Source organism: Symphalangus syndactylus, chromosome 13 (genome assembly GCF_028878055.3).
Source record: "Symphalangus syndactylus isolate Jambi chromosome 13, NHGRI_mSymSyn1-v2.1_pri, whole genome shotgun sequence".
Taxonomy (NCBI): Eukaryota; Metazoa; Chordata; class Mammalia; order Primates; family Hylobatidae; genus Symphalangus; species Symphalangus syndactylus.
Window position 1 is genome coordinate 89,024,562 of NC_072435.2, and position 15,053 is coordinate 89,039,614.

A 15,053-nucleotide genomic window follows, 5' to 3' on the forward strand; every position below is an offset into this window, starting at 1 on the left:
TTAACAAAGTAGGTTCTTAAATCTTAAACGAGTGCATGCTGTGAGGGAAGGAAAGCAAACAGACTTTTTAGCTCAAATAAAGAATTGATGTGCTTAGAAGACAGGTAAAAAGAGAGGGGACGAGTTGTTGGATGATCTTGATATCTAGGCTTTGGATCTGGGCTTGGTAGGGTGGGTGAGTGAGCCCTGAATATAAGGGAGCTGGCCTAGGGAGAGAAAAAAACCATCACTTCAACTCCTGTCTTCTAGGGTGTTGACTTCATTAACTGCCCCACATCCACCAGATTTCCCCAGATCTTAGTTGACATAGAGACATTCATTCTGTTTCTCACCTTAAGAAAATCCAACCTGAGTTAGCTTCAGTTGGTGCTGCTGCTAGGCCTGATGGTGATAGGCTTTGGGAGGAACTGAGAATCCCAAATGCTAGGTGGTATCTGAATGTGGCATTACGAGATATAATGCTCTCAACTCTGCAATTTCTCTTGTAAGAGGAAAACAATTCAACCTGTTCTTTGACTCCTTTTCTGGGTTTTCTTGGCTCCAGGCTTCTTAGAACACTGTTCACACTGTTCCACCACCCCAATCTTTAGCTCTATTCTCTCTACCCTCCCAGCCCCCTCCAAAACACAATTCTTTTCAGGCAAGTGCACCATACAGGTGCTCTGGTGGTCCCGTAACTGAGGATGTAGTTGCCAGCCTTTTAGCAATATCGAGAGTTCTCTGCAGGCTCTTGAGAGCAGTGGCCTTGGTTAAATTGGACAGAATCACCTTTTTGGTAAATTCCCTTCCGATTCATTTCGCAAGTGGCTTAAATCATTTATGTTGTTTTGTTCAATCTACGCAGGAAATGAAAGCATTGCCATTTTAATTGTTTTAGAACAGCATTTTACACCTAATATAGACTCCCAAAGCCAGCCAAATGCAGAGTTTGGCTCCTAGATCGCTGACTGCATACTGACTATGTTCTTGAGCGCGGAAGAAAACAGATCCAGCCAAAGACTGATTACCTTCCAAAGGTCACAAAAGAAGTTTCTCTTTATCTAAGAAAGAAAGTAGGTGCCATAAGATGTTGATTTTTTTTAAAAAGTCATTTTAATTTAAACAACATTTGAATAAAAATTATGGTATAGTCAACCACAAATCAGTTGATCAATTCTCAAATTTTGGCAGTCTCCCTTGGTTCTGTGTTCTTAGGCAAGTTTACTTTCTTTTTCTTTTTCTTTTTTTTTTTTTTGAGACAGGGTCTGGTTCTGTTGCCCAGGCTTGAGTGCGGCAGCGCAATCTTGGCTCACTGCAACCTCTGCCTCAAGCATTGCTCAAGCAACCCTCCCACTTCAACCTCCCAGTTAGCTGGGACTACAGGCACATGCCACCACATCTGGCTAATTTTTGTATTTTTTTGTAGAGATGAGGTTTTACCATGTTGTCCAGGCTGGTGTAGAACTTCTGAGCTCAAGCAATCTGCCCACCTTAGCCTTCCAAAGTGCTGGGATTACAGGCGTGAGCCACCATACTCAGCCTCTTTTTTTAAAAAATAATTTTTTACTTTGAAATAATTTAAGACAAGAAGTTGCAAAAATAGTACTGAGAGATCCCAGGGTATCTTTCACTCATCTTCCCCCAATGATAATATCTTACATGATCATAGCACATTGTCAGAAGCAAGACATTGACATTGGTGCAATACTAGTAATTCAAGAACAGACCTTACTGGAATAGGTTTTACGTGCAATCTGTTTTTAGTGTGTGTAGTTTTGTGAAATTTTATTATCTTTGTAGATTCATATATGCTTTTGATTTTTAATGCTCACTTACCTTCAAATTATTTGGACCCTTTTTTTTTTTTTTTTTTTTTTTTTTTAATAGAGATGGGGGTTTTACCATGTTACCCAGGCTGGTCTTGAACTCCTGAGCTCAAGGGATCTGCCTGCCTTGGCCTCCCAAAGTGCTGGGATTACAGGTGTGAGCCGCCACACCTGGCCTATTTGGAGCCTTTGTGTGAATAATTAATAATAGCAAAACTGGAAATTATTTAATCTGGAAATCTCAATTTAATACTCTTAACAAAAAGACTACTGGATTAGAAAGTAGAAAGTCAGGTTCTAATTCCAGCTCTTCAACTAGGCAGTTAAACTTCTTTGGTTAAGTCATTTGTATATTTGGTACATCATGTACTCATCTCTGAAATGAGTGAGCTAAATGAAACAAATCTTGATTTCCACTTGCCCTTCTCTAAACCTCCTTATGTGTACTGTATTTTAAAAGGCACCATCTGTATTTTACCACATTGTTCTAGCCAAAAACTTAGGCATCATCCTTGTTTCCTTCTTTGCTGTACCTACCCTCTTTCCTTCTGTATATTCCATTAGCAAGTCTTCTACAACATTCCCCAAATCTGTCTACTTGACTCCATCCCTTGCCTGGATTACTACAGTAGCCTCCACATGTACTTTCCCGTAAAACGTTTTCCACATGGCAATCAGAGCCATCTTTTAAAAATAGAAATCAGACTTTGTTATTCCTCTGCTTAAAACCTCCTCCTAGGACTTTACATTGCACTGAGAATCAGAGCTCCTCACCAGGGCCCAAAAGGGACACCGTGACGTGCAGACTCCTGCTGGCTTCTCCAGTCACATCTACCATTCCCCGCCTTCTCCCTGTAGCCCAGCACAGGCCTCCCCTGTAGGCCTCCCTGTAGCCCAGCACAGTCGCTCCAGTCGGCCAAGTCAGTGCCCACCTCGAGGCCTTTGTTCCAGCCTAGCCGTTCTCTGTGCCTGGTGTGCCCTGCTCCCAGTTTTGCTCTAATAAGTGGCTCCCTCTGGTAATTTAGGTGTCAGGCCTCCTTGATGAGGCCTGCCTGATCAGTCCAAGTCACTTTCTGCAACATTATCCTGTTTTGTTTCTTGCACAGCATTTAACACTATCTGGAATTATCCCCTGCACTTGATTGGACTTGTTACTTGACAAATGAATTTCCCTTCTCTAGATTGTAAGCTCTTTGAGAAGTAGGGCATCTTTAACTGCCTGGTTTATCCTGCATCCCCAGACCCCAGGACAGTGCCTGTCCCATCAATAATTATGTGTTGAGCAGATGCATTTATGGACCAGATCATCACAGAGGATTTTGAAATTGAAAAAATTACTTAATTAAATGAAATGTTTAAAATCATTAATTTTTTGGGATTCTGAAGGGAACTTTTATGATTAAATTTCTGTGTACTACAGGTTGCCTATTGTGTAGTCGTGTTTTAGTAAAAGTTCTTTTCCTGAGGCAGGATCATTTCAGATGGGAAAGATAAGTTTTCTGTGCTCTAGGGACAGTCTCCTGTCTGCCTTGAACACATTAGACAGATGACCTTAATGATCGGAAGAGATGCATTGGAAGTACATTCCTTTCCCCCATCAGCAGTGCTTTTGCATTAGCATTGAGCAGAGTTTGACTTTCTTGGTGATACAGAAGGTGCAAGAAGCTTAGTATCATGTGGTTTGACATTTAATCAGACTTGCTTTCCTTGTTAACCTAAAGGCCTTCCTCTTCTTTGGAATTTAATGTGTCAGTAATGGCTCCTAGAGCTGGAACAGATGGAGCTGCTGATGTTCTCACTTAAACGAAAAGAACATGATTTATATCCTCAGCTTCATTTCTTAAATTCTTGTTGAACTTTCATTTGATTGTCAGAGCCACATAACCAGAATGTCACTAAATTTGCTTTGGCGGCATCACCATCTACTTTTGCTTTTTAAGCAGTTTTGGAAATGTGTTGTAGTATAGGAATATGAGTACATGTTTTTAAACATGTATTATTCAGAGTTATTGATTCACTGCTGCTGAAGGAGTGGTTTCTGTGTGAAGGCAATGGTTTTCTTTTTTTCATTAAATATTTTCATCAGAAGTTAATATGTTTTTCTCCTCTTATTCTGGAATTCTCTTATAAAAAATACATGTACTCATATAGCCGCCAGTGAGACAAGTGTTGACATTTTGGTTTCTTTCGTTATGGTTTTATTGTTGTTATTGCTAATGAATGATTTTTGAAGCAAATGTGTACTTTCAAACAAATATGTGCAAATATGAAGTTGGAAGATGATATTTTCTCTTAAAAGCATTTTACCATTTTCACATTGCCATGCCCTTAGCTTTCAGGGTGTTTTCTTGAGTCATTATTTTCTTTTGTTGATTCTTTAAAATGTACCAATGGTGAGTGTGAATTCATTGTATGAAAAATGTAGGTGATAGACTATGATTAGACATAGTTCAAGATAACAGTTTATATGAAAAATTGATGCTCTAAAGCATTTGCTACCAAAATTTGTTTTTGTATGTGTGTTTTACCTTTACTCTTCTCCTTGGGTCCGCTTAATGGTTCTGTATTTTTTTGGAGAGCCAAATATGACTTGAAGGTAGTTGGGGAGAGGGATGAGGAGCAATATGAAATGAGTGTGCTGTTTTATCAGAAGCCTCTTATTCACAGGGCCTGAAGTGACAGCTGTTGGGAGAAGTGATATTCATACTGATGGGGGTAAAACTGCCTACCCATTTTGGGGAGCTTTTGTTTTCATAATAAAACTTCTTTGTACAAGTAAAGGATGTTCTAAAGGAGAGGACTATTTGCAATTGAGTGTTTTCCATTCTGGCAGCATCTGACTGAAAATCATTTCAGAAATTCTTAGTATTGCATGCAATCATTGTTTAGTAGCTGGATCTTTTTAACTTTATGATAGAATTGTACATTTCATTTCTGTTTTAAGTCCTATCCATGTATTTAAGTAGTGTAATAAATTATTTTCTTCCCAGCAGGGTGACTTGAGTGAAAAAAATATGTATAATTTGGCCAATAGCCTAATTCTGTGACCTCTACAATCCAAATGGATGCCGTGGCTTTTACCTTGGTTACATTTCAAATGACTTTAATTGGTCTGAAATTATATTAGTATGATTGATTCAGGATACTCATTCAAAGTCATCTCATCTGTCTGTGTCATTTGTCATGGATCAAATCTCTGGGCAGAGCGGTCATTGAACCTTAGTTAAACCTCAGACTGTGTCCGTCTGTCAATTTTATAAATGATTGGGAGGAAGGCACTCTTGTGAGTTCTGGATCAGTAGTGATATGATTCTGTTTCTGTTTTTTGTTTTTTTAAATTTACTGCTACATAACAAACCACTCCAAAACTTGGTACCTGAAAATAACCATTTTATCTTGGTCATGATTTTGTGGGTTAGGAATTAAGAAAGGCCTCAGCTGGGCAGTTTGTCTCTGATCCACATGGTGTCAGCTGAGGAATCTGGGGATAGGGGATCCACTTTTGAGATCTCAGATTCAGATGTCTGGTGCCTCGACTGGGATGCGTGGCTCTGGGCAGGGGGCTTAGCTGGGGCCCAGCATGTGGTCTCTCCATGTGGCTTAGGTTTCTTTTAGCATGGGAGCTGGGTTTCCCAAAATGTGAGGATGGAAGCTTCAAGGCTCAAGGTTTCTTAGGATATACACTCATAAGTCCCAGAACACCAGTTCTCCTGCTTATTGGTCAAGTAAGTCACTAAGTCCAACCCAGACTTGGGGTCAGGAGGGGGTCGGGGAGGGGAGTAGCATTATCCTTCACTTTTCATTGGGAGAAGAAACAAAGGATTTGAGGCCATCATTAATGGCTAGTGATGAGATCACATCAGAATAGCATTTATTTAATAGCAATTTATTACTCTCCTGAGGTTCAGGTGGCTTAAAGTGCAAATATTAGTAGGTAGTTCCATGTAAGGGAATCCCATTCCAAGTGGCACAGCCTTCATTTAAACAAAACTCTGATGTAATTCATTCTAGTCATTTGATGGATGGAGACTCTAAAAGTGGCATGAATATAATCTCAAAATATCTAGAAAGATGTCAGTCCTCTGAGTCATTGTGCAAACTAGTTTGTTGAGAGAGTTCAAAGGCACCATGGATCTTAACAGCTAGAAAAGATTCTAAGAGATTACATCATCATTATCACCTTCCAGAAAGATTTATTTAGCATCTCTTAGGTGCCAGGCCCTGGGAATACAGGGGAGAATATGACTGATTCTTGCCATTGAGACATAGTTGAGGACATAGAACTGATACACAAGAGATGAATAGAAATCCATGGAATATAGACTAACTGGTAAATAAAAGTACAGGTGATAAGAGCACAAGAAGGAGAAGTAATCAATAGAGGCTTAGCTAGGGGCTGGGAAAGGCTGTAAGGACTTTCCATCACTCTGAAAACATAAAGTCCAAAGTGTTGGCCATTACCTACAAGTCCCTTTGAGATCTGGATCCCTGCATCCTCTCTGATCCCCGTTGCTACCTCTCTTTTCCTCACTCACTGGCCTTCTCCCATGGAAGTATAGACATTTGAGGATCTTTGCCACTTGCTCATTCCTCTGCCTGGAATGCTCTTTTTCCAGATGTTCCCATAGTTTGCTTTCTCACTTCCATCAGATCTCTGGTCAATTGTGCTCTCCTCCAGCCTTCTTTGACCACTCTATCTACTTCCTGTTCATCAACACAGTTTATCTCCATGAAGCCAGGGGCATTGTCTGCCTTGTTAATTATTGTATCCTGAGCACCTAGAGTAGTGCCTGGCATCATTGGTGCCCAACAAAATATGGCTGAATGTATGAATGAGTAAATGAATGCAGAATCTTGAAACAGGGTGTGCTTTTGGGCTGCTATAACAAAATAGTGTAAACCGGGTAGCTTATAAACAATAGAAATTTAATTCCCACAGTTCTAGAAGCTGGGAAGTCTAAGATCAAGGCACCAGCAGATTAGGTGTCTGGTGAGGGCCCATTTCCTGGTTCATAGACGGTACCTTATTACTGTGTCTTCACATGGTAGAAGGGTCATAGCTCTCTGGGGCTTCTTTTATATGGGTACCAATCTTGTTCATGAAGGCTCTGCCAAAGGTAAGATTTAGCAAAGTGGAGAATAGATGATATTGCTGGATGCCTGCAAGACAGAGTGAAAGAGAAGCAGAAAGTACATAATATATTCATAGATCATCTGTATCAGCTCTCTGACACCGGGGGTCCTTATTTTACAACTCTGAGTCCTGCAAACCATTTTGCAAATATGTAAGCATTGTAATAGGGCTTGCACAGGAAGTGATTTATTTTTTTCTTTATTTTTAACTTTTATTATAGGTTTGGCGATACATATGAAGGTTTGTTAGGTAGGTAAACACGTGTCACAGAGGTTTGTTGTACAGATTATTTCATCACCCAGGTATTAAGTCCAGTACCCAGTAGTTATCTTTTCTGCTTCTCTCCCTCTTGCTACCCTCTCCCCTCAAGTAGACCCGAGTATCTATTGTTTCCTTCTTTGTATTCATATGTTCTTATCATTCAGCTCCCACTAAAAAGTGAGAACATGCAGTATTTGGTTTTCTGTTCCTGCGTTAGTTTGCTAAGGGTAATTAGCCTTCAGCTCTATCCATATTCCCACAGAAGACATGATCTTATTCTTTTTTATGGCTGTGTAGTATTCCATGGTGCATATGTACCACATTTTCTTTATCCAGTTTGTCATTGATGGGCGTTTAAGTTGATTCCATGTCTTTGCTGTTGTGAATAGTGCTTCGGTGAACATTCATGTGTGTGTGTCTTTATGGTTGGATGATTTATATTTGTCTGGCTATATACCTAGTAATGGGATTCCTGGGTCAAATGGTCGTTCTGCTTTTAGGTCTTTGAGCCATAGTACTTTCCACAAGTGGTTCATTTTAACTAGAATAGCTGGTTCATGACTGGTGGCAGTTATTGGAGAACTTGCGTTTCTTGAAAAATATTCTGTACTATACCATTCTTTGTCTTTGCTCCTGCTCATATTTCTGTCTGGAATATCCAGCTTTTTGTATTGACCTGTTGAAATTCCACATGAATGTTCCAAAACATAGTGACTTAAAACCACAATTTATTATTTCTCACAATTTGGTGTGTTGGCTGGGTTCAGCTGAGTGGTTTTCTGTTCCATGTGGTGGTGTCTGCTAGCATCACTAATACAGCAGATGTTTTCAGTTTCAGAACTTGGCTGGACTAGAGTGTCCAAGAAAGCTTTACTCTCATGTTTCCTGTTGGCTGTGGACTAGAGTTCCTTAGTTTTTTTCCATAATGTCTCATTTCCTCTGGTATCTAGACCAGCCACCTTACAGCATGGTGGCTGGGTTCCAAGTGTGAGAATAAGGAAGCTTCTACTTCATTTTACTTTTACTTTTTTTTTTTTTTTGAGACGGAGTCTTGCTCTGTTGCCCAGGCTGGAGTGCAGTGGCATAATCTCAGCTCACTGCAACCTCTGCCTCCCAGGTTCAAGCAATTCTCCTTCCTCAGCCTCCCTAGTAGCTGAGATTACAGTTGCACACCACCACACCGGCTAAATTCTGTATTTTTAGTAGAGATGGGGTTTCACCATGTTGGCCAGGCTGGTCTCAAACTCTTGACCTGAGGTGATCCACCACTCACCTTGGCCTCTCAAAGGGCTGAGATTACAGGTGTGAGCCACCATGCCTGGCCAGCTTCTATTTCTCTTGAAGCCTAGATGTAGAACTGGCACATCACTTTCATCACATCCTATTGGTCAAAGTGAGTCACAAGGCCAGCCCAAATTCAAAGGGAGGGGAAGTAAATTCCCCTTCTTTTTTTTTTTTTTGAGACGGAGTCTCGCTCTGTCACCCAGGCTGGAGTGCAGTGGCGCGATCTCGGCTCACTGCAGTCTCCACCTCCCGGGTTCACGCCATTCTCCTGCCTCAGCCTCTCCGAGTAGCTGGGACTACAGGTGCCCGCCACCACGCCCGGCTAATTTTTTGTATTTTTAGTAGAGACGGGGTTTCACCGTGGTCTCGATCTCCTGACCTCGCGATCCGCCCGCCTCGGCCTCCCAAAGTGCTGGGATTACAAGCGTGAGCCACCGCACCCGGCTAAATTCCCCTTCTTGATGGGATAGTTGGGATGCACAGATAGGGATAGGAAGAATGATTAGTGGTGATGTTTGCTGACAGTCCTCCTCAGTATGCTTAGATATTTGTTAGCATTATCTTTTCAGTAAGAGATAGGTATTATTAGTGAAGTCCAAGGCCTTTGAGTATTATTTGAACCCTTTGGTTTTGAGCTATGAATTGTTTATAGAGTGAATTGCTGTGAACATTTTGGGCTTTACTGAGCTGCAGCTGAAGATGATCACTGATTGACTCCCCCCACACCCCGCCCCCCACCTTTTTTTTTTTTTTTTTTTTTTTGCTTTACTTGCCATTCATATTGTGTTGTACATGTTCCTCTGGGTATATTAGAGGTTGAAATCAAAAGCCAAAGGAATCTGAAGGGGGTCCTCAGCTCTTCTGTGGGTCTTACTGTAACCTAGAGCAAGAGACTCCATCAGCAGGACAAGTAAACTCAGGAAAAGAAGCAAAAAGGAAACAAGCCAGTTGCTCTGGGCTGATAATAATGTTAAATGGCAGAGGGAAGCTTGAGTTACTCAACTGCTGCTTGGCTTCCATCTTCTCTCTCCTTGTTTCTCTGATTCAATTCTTGCTTCCTACAGTTGATTTCCCACATAGCAAGCAGAGGGATCTTTTAAAAATGTAAATGAGATCATGTTATTCTCCAGCTTAAAAACCCTAGGGGGGATTTCACTGTACTTGTAATAAAATCCAGACTCCTCATCATAAATTAGCTCCCACTCTTGCCTCTTTACCTCTTCTCTTATTCTTCTCCCCTCCCTCTTTATCAGCCACATTTTATTTCTTTCTGTTCCTTGAGCCCTCGAGGTTCATCCTGCCAAATTCATCCCATTTTAGGGGTTTTGTACTTGCTGTTCCCTCTCTCTGGAACACTCTGACCCTAGATCTTTGTGTGGCTGGTTCTTCATTCAAGCCTCAGCCCAGAGGACCTCATAAAAACCTTTTGTACCCTCCTAGACTCTTTTTTTTTTTTTTTTTTTTTCTGGAGACAGAGTCTCACTCTGTCCCCCAGGTTAGAGTGCAGTGGCACAATCTCAGCTCAGTGCAACCTCCACCTCCCCAGTTCAAGTGATTCTTGTGCCTCAGCCTCCTGAGTAGTTGGGATTACAGGCGTGAGCCACCACTCCTGGCTAATTTTTGTATTTTTAGTAGAATTGGGGTTTCACCATGTTGGCCAAGCTGCTCTTGAACTCCTGACCTCTGGTGATCTGCCCACCTCGGCCTCCCAAAGTGCTGGGATTACAGGCATGAGCCACCACACCTGGTCTCCTAGACTCTTAACGGTGCACTAGACACTCGCCCTCTCACAGTCCTATGTTCTGTTTTTTCTAGCACTCACTGTTCTTTGTCTCTATTTTCTCATGTATAAAGGTGGGGTTAATAAAAGAGGTACATACTTCGTAGAGTTGTTAAGAGGATTAAACTAGTTACTATTTAGAAGAGTATCTGAAGCATGATATTGCTCTCAAATATAGCTTTATTGTTATATCATTCTTTACTACCTGAAATTGTCCTGCTTACTTATATGCTAGTTTATTGTCTTTCATTCATTGCTGGTATCAGCCTTTTGCAAGCAAGGACAGCATTTACGTATCTTTTTTACAGGTCATCCGTATTCCCAGTGTGTTGTCATGCACAGTAGGTCCTCGACAAGTACTCATAAAGTCAATAAATGAAAGGCAGGAATATTTATTTTGAACAGGCCAGAAAAAACATTAGTAACATTAAATTAAAGCTTGTGAAAGTTGAACGGATTGTAAAAGATTGTTTAGTTGTTCAAAATGGGTTTTGGATTTTTGGTCCAGAAGCATTCTGTTCCAGGACACTGAAAGAACCTAGGGATAATTCATTGTTAATTTTTATTTTTATGAAATTTTGAAGAGTGGGAAATTGTTGGAATTATGAAGACAGGTAAATGACATTCTGATTTTCGAGAGTGAGGAATGTGGGCTTAAAATCTGTAGACTTAGGAGCTTTATGCTACTTGTGGGCAGAATTCTGGAATGGATTATTAAAAGGATGATTTGTGAATGCTTAGGACAGTGTTGTTTAGTGGGAAAGTGGAGCACCCTTAGAGAAAAGAGGCCTGGAGAAATGAATTGATTTTTTTTTTTCAGGTGACTACTGAGATTGGTGGCAGAATTGAGAATAAAGACTCCCTGACTTCAGACCAGTGTTCTCTCTGTTCCAGTAGTGTTTTCAATCTGGGACCATAGAGTTGCTCAAATTCAAGCAAAATAGAATCTTTTTTGTGTGCGTCTTTATTTTGAAGATCGTTTTTTTAAAAAGCCACTTTCAAAAACAGTTTTTCAGTTGGGTTACATTGACCTCTGAAAGTTCTAGACACAGTCTCAGGAGCCCATGAGATTTAGTTCTCCTTCCCACCACTTTAAAAGAGGTCTGTGCGGTACTCTAGGTTCAGAAACTTGGCACCATGATATTTTGCCAGTTTATCTTATTAACCGAATGCTGTCTGTAGTGACTCTGCAGAAAACAGTGTTATGTTCTTCTGTCAGACTTGTGCTGTTCAGTGTGGTTGCACGTAGCCATATGTGGCCATTGAGCAGTGAAAATGTGACTCCTGTAAGTTGATTATAGACTATCATGTAATACAGTCACCCCTCAGTGTCCGAGGGGTATTGGTTCCAGGACACCCTGCACATACCAAAATCCATAGATGCTCAAGTTCCTCATATAAAAATGGCATACTATTTTCATGTAATCTACATACAGCCTCCTGTATACTTTAAATCATCTCTGGATAATTTATAATACCTAATACAATGTAAATGCTATGTAAATAGTTGTTATACTGTTTGTTTTTTTTAAGTATTTTTTTAATGGTTGTATTGTTATTGTTTATTTAAAAAATATTTTCAATTCAAGGTTGGCTGAATCTGCACATACAGAACCTGGGGATACGGAGGGCTGACTGTATCATACACATTAGATTTCAAAGACTGAGTATGAAAAAATAATGTAAATATCTCATGATTTATTTTGAATATCTGTTGAAATGATATTTTTGATATATTGGGTTACATAAAATATATTAAAATTAATTTCACCTGGCTTTTCCTTTTTAAAACGTGGCTACTAGACAATTTAAAATTATATGTGTGACTGGCACTCATTAGAACTTGATACCTCTCTCAGGAGGAAAGGTGGAAAGAACTGGTGGATATCACTTTGCAGATGAGGTGATATGACAGCTGCCTTCAGCTTTTGGATGGCTCTCATTCATAAAAGAGATTCTTTCTGTTCTGTGTTTCTCAAAAGGTAGAACGAAGACATAGAAAAAGCAAGTTAATGTAAGATAGACCTTTCTAAAATAGTTGTCCAGAGAAAATATAGGCTCCTTCTAGAGATAATGAATTCCTTGTCACTATACATAATTCCAGAAGAGGCTAAATAGCTACCTAATGAGGTCGTTTAGAGAGAGGTCAGGTGGTTAAAAGTAATGCCTTTCCAATCCTGAGAATTTGTGACTTGATGAAATTGGGCAAACGGCTGATTTTACAGCTACATGAAATAAATGGATTCTGTGGGCAGGAGAAGAAAGCATTTTATTTCACTCCCTGTGCTTTTCCTTTAAACTTTCACGTGAGTATTTTCCAGTTGAGGAGCTTTGCATTCTTGGTTATAGAAAGATGTTTGATTGTCTAATCCCAGGGAATCTGGTGAACAGTGTATCAGTTAGGAATGTGCTTGGCAACAAGTAAACAAACAAACAAACCAGAGTGACAATGGCAAATAAGTAGAGATTTATTTTAATCCTATAACAACAACTCTGGAGGTCAGCTGCTTCTGGCATTGATTCATTGGCTCAAAGGCATCAGAGCGAGTGTCTCTGCTATTCTCTTGGCCTTCCTTTTCCTCGTGGTAGCAAGGCAGTCACAGCTACCAACAGTGCATCTGTAAGGCTGGAAGAGGCACGGAAGGGGCGCAGCCCCTACTGCATCTGTCGCTTTTCTCGGGAAAAGCAGTAGTCTTTCCAGAAATCCTCAACACAATTCCTCTTCTGATTCATTGGGCAGAATTGTCTCATGGCCACTCCTTGGTGCAAGGGAGGCTGCAAAGTGAATGTTTGCTCTTCTAGACTCTACGATTGAGACAAGACAGGAGGAGAAGGAGGTTGGGAATGGCATTTGTGTCAGTCAAAAAGAACAGGGTCTGCCGCAGATGGTTTTAGGTGTGACTGAGGGCACCACTCCCAAGTCAAACATCAAGTGCTTGGGAGTTGAGACATCATCCAATGTCCTTTTTTTTAATTAAAAAAAAATTCTTTCACTAAGTAGTTTTAGCTGCCATTGATGATTGTAGTCTTGGATGAGTTTTATTAAACAATTCTTTCTTTTTAGAGAGGAGAAAATTGAGGACCCGAGAAGTTCACGCCTTTGATTTCTATTGAAATTATTCATAGGGTAAGAGTGAGAGTTCTTGCTTTGCCCTTTCCACCTTCCTGACTTCATCAGCAAAGAAGAGAATCTCGGTTTTATTTTTCATTATCTGCAAATGATATGTCCATAACAGTAGTTATTTGTCACAAAAATACTTCACAAGAACATTGCTAAACACATACAAATGTTAGCAGTTCCGAACAGGCATTTATTGTAGAGGAACCTGCTTATGATGAGAAATATGAAAGAATTGAGACAGTGGGCCTCTACCATAGAGGAGGTAAGAAACTAGTTGGGTGAAATTTAGTGTTAGGATGTTTTGTCAAAAAACTATCTTTGGGAGGCTGAGGCAGGAGGATTGCTTGAGCCCAGGAGTTTGAGACCAGCCTGGGCAACATGGCAAGATCCCATATCTACAAAAATAAATAAATAGAAATTAAAAAAAATTTTTTTCATCTTTAACATTAATGGCAAATGTTTAGAGCTATATTTAATGGAAGTATATGTGAATTGGTGGTATAAACAGATTTTTCCAAACTCTTTTTACTTGTAATTTCTGTGGCTGTAACAGACTTCTACTAGCCTCTTGGGAGTTTCTTAAATCCTTTTTCCCCATTTTCTTTGGTCTCTGATAAAGAAGTAATCTGAAGTAGAAAAAAATTGTTTAGGCTGGGCGAAGTGGCTCACTCCTGTAATCCCAGCACTTTGAGAGGCTGAGGCGGGGGGATCACTTGAGGTCAGGAGTTCAAGATAGCTTGGCCAACATGGTGAAATACAAAAATACAAAGATTAGCCAGGTGTGGTGGCAGATGCCTGTAATCCAAGCTACTCGGCAGGCTGAGGCACGAGAATCGCTTGAATCTGGGAGGCGGAGGTTGCAGTGAGCTGAGATTGTGCCACTGCACTCTAGCCTGTGTGACAGGGCAAGACTCCCCCTAAAAAAAAAAAAAAGAAAAAAATTACTTAGATGACCTAATTTTTGAAGATAGTCTCATAAAGTTTGTTTATTTTTTATTAATACACTTTATTTTTTAGAGCAGTTTTAGATTCCCAGCAATATTGAGTAGAAAGTATGAAGAATTGCTGTATACTGCCTTCCCCTACAGATGCACAGCTCCTCCCACTGTCTACAGTTCCCAGGAGAGGTGTGACATTTGTTATCATTGATGAACTTATATTGACACATCATTATTACCCTAAGTCCATAGTTTACCTTAGGGTTCATTCTTGATATTGTACATCCTATGGGTTGGGACAAATATATAACGACATGTATCCACATTTATGGAATCATACAGAGTATTTTCACTGCCCTAAAAATTCTCTGTGCTCTTGATTATTCATACCTCCCGCACAACTCCTGGAAACCACTGATTGTTTTACTGTCGCCATAGTTTTGCCTTTCTAGACTACTATATTGTTGGAATCATGTAGTGTGTGGCCTTTGCAGATTGGCTTCTTTTACTTGGTAATATGCATTGAAGTTTCCCCCATGTTTTTTCATGACTTAATAGCTCGTTTCCTTTTAGTGCTGAATAATATCCCATTGTCTGGATATCACCGTTTATTTATCCATTCACCTACTGAAGGATATCTTGAATGCTCCAAGTTTTGGCAATTATGAATAAAGCTGCTATAAACATCTATGTGCAGATTCCTGTGTAGACATGTATTTTCAGTTCATTT

General features: G+C 40.1%; 1 protein-coding gene across 5 annotated transcripts in view; it reads left to right on the top strand.

Annotated features, from left to right (window-relative positions):
* Positions 1-15,053, top strand: part of CRADD (CASP2 and RIPK1 domain containing adaptor with death domain) — a 367,228-nt gene that overhangs the window by 24,777 nt on the left and 327,398 nt on the right. The window contains exon 3 of one of the 5 annotated variants that reach the window (XM_063614285.1): positions 11,085-12,042. The exons of the other annotated variants lie outside the window; for them this stretch is intronic. Coding sequence (XP_063470355.1) covers positions 11,085-11,095 — 11 coding nt within the window. The 3' untranslated portion in view covers positions 11,096-12,042. Of the gene's footprint in view, positions 1-11,084; positions 12,043-15,053 lie in introns of those variants that run through there. 5 annotated transcript variants of the gene reach the window in all.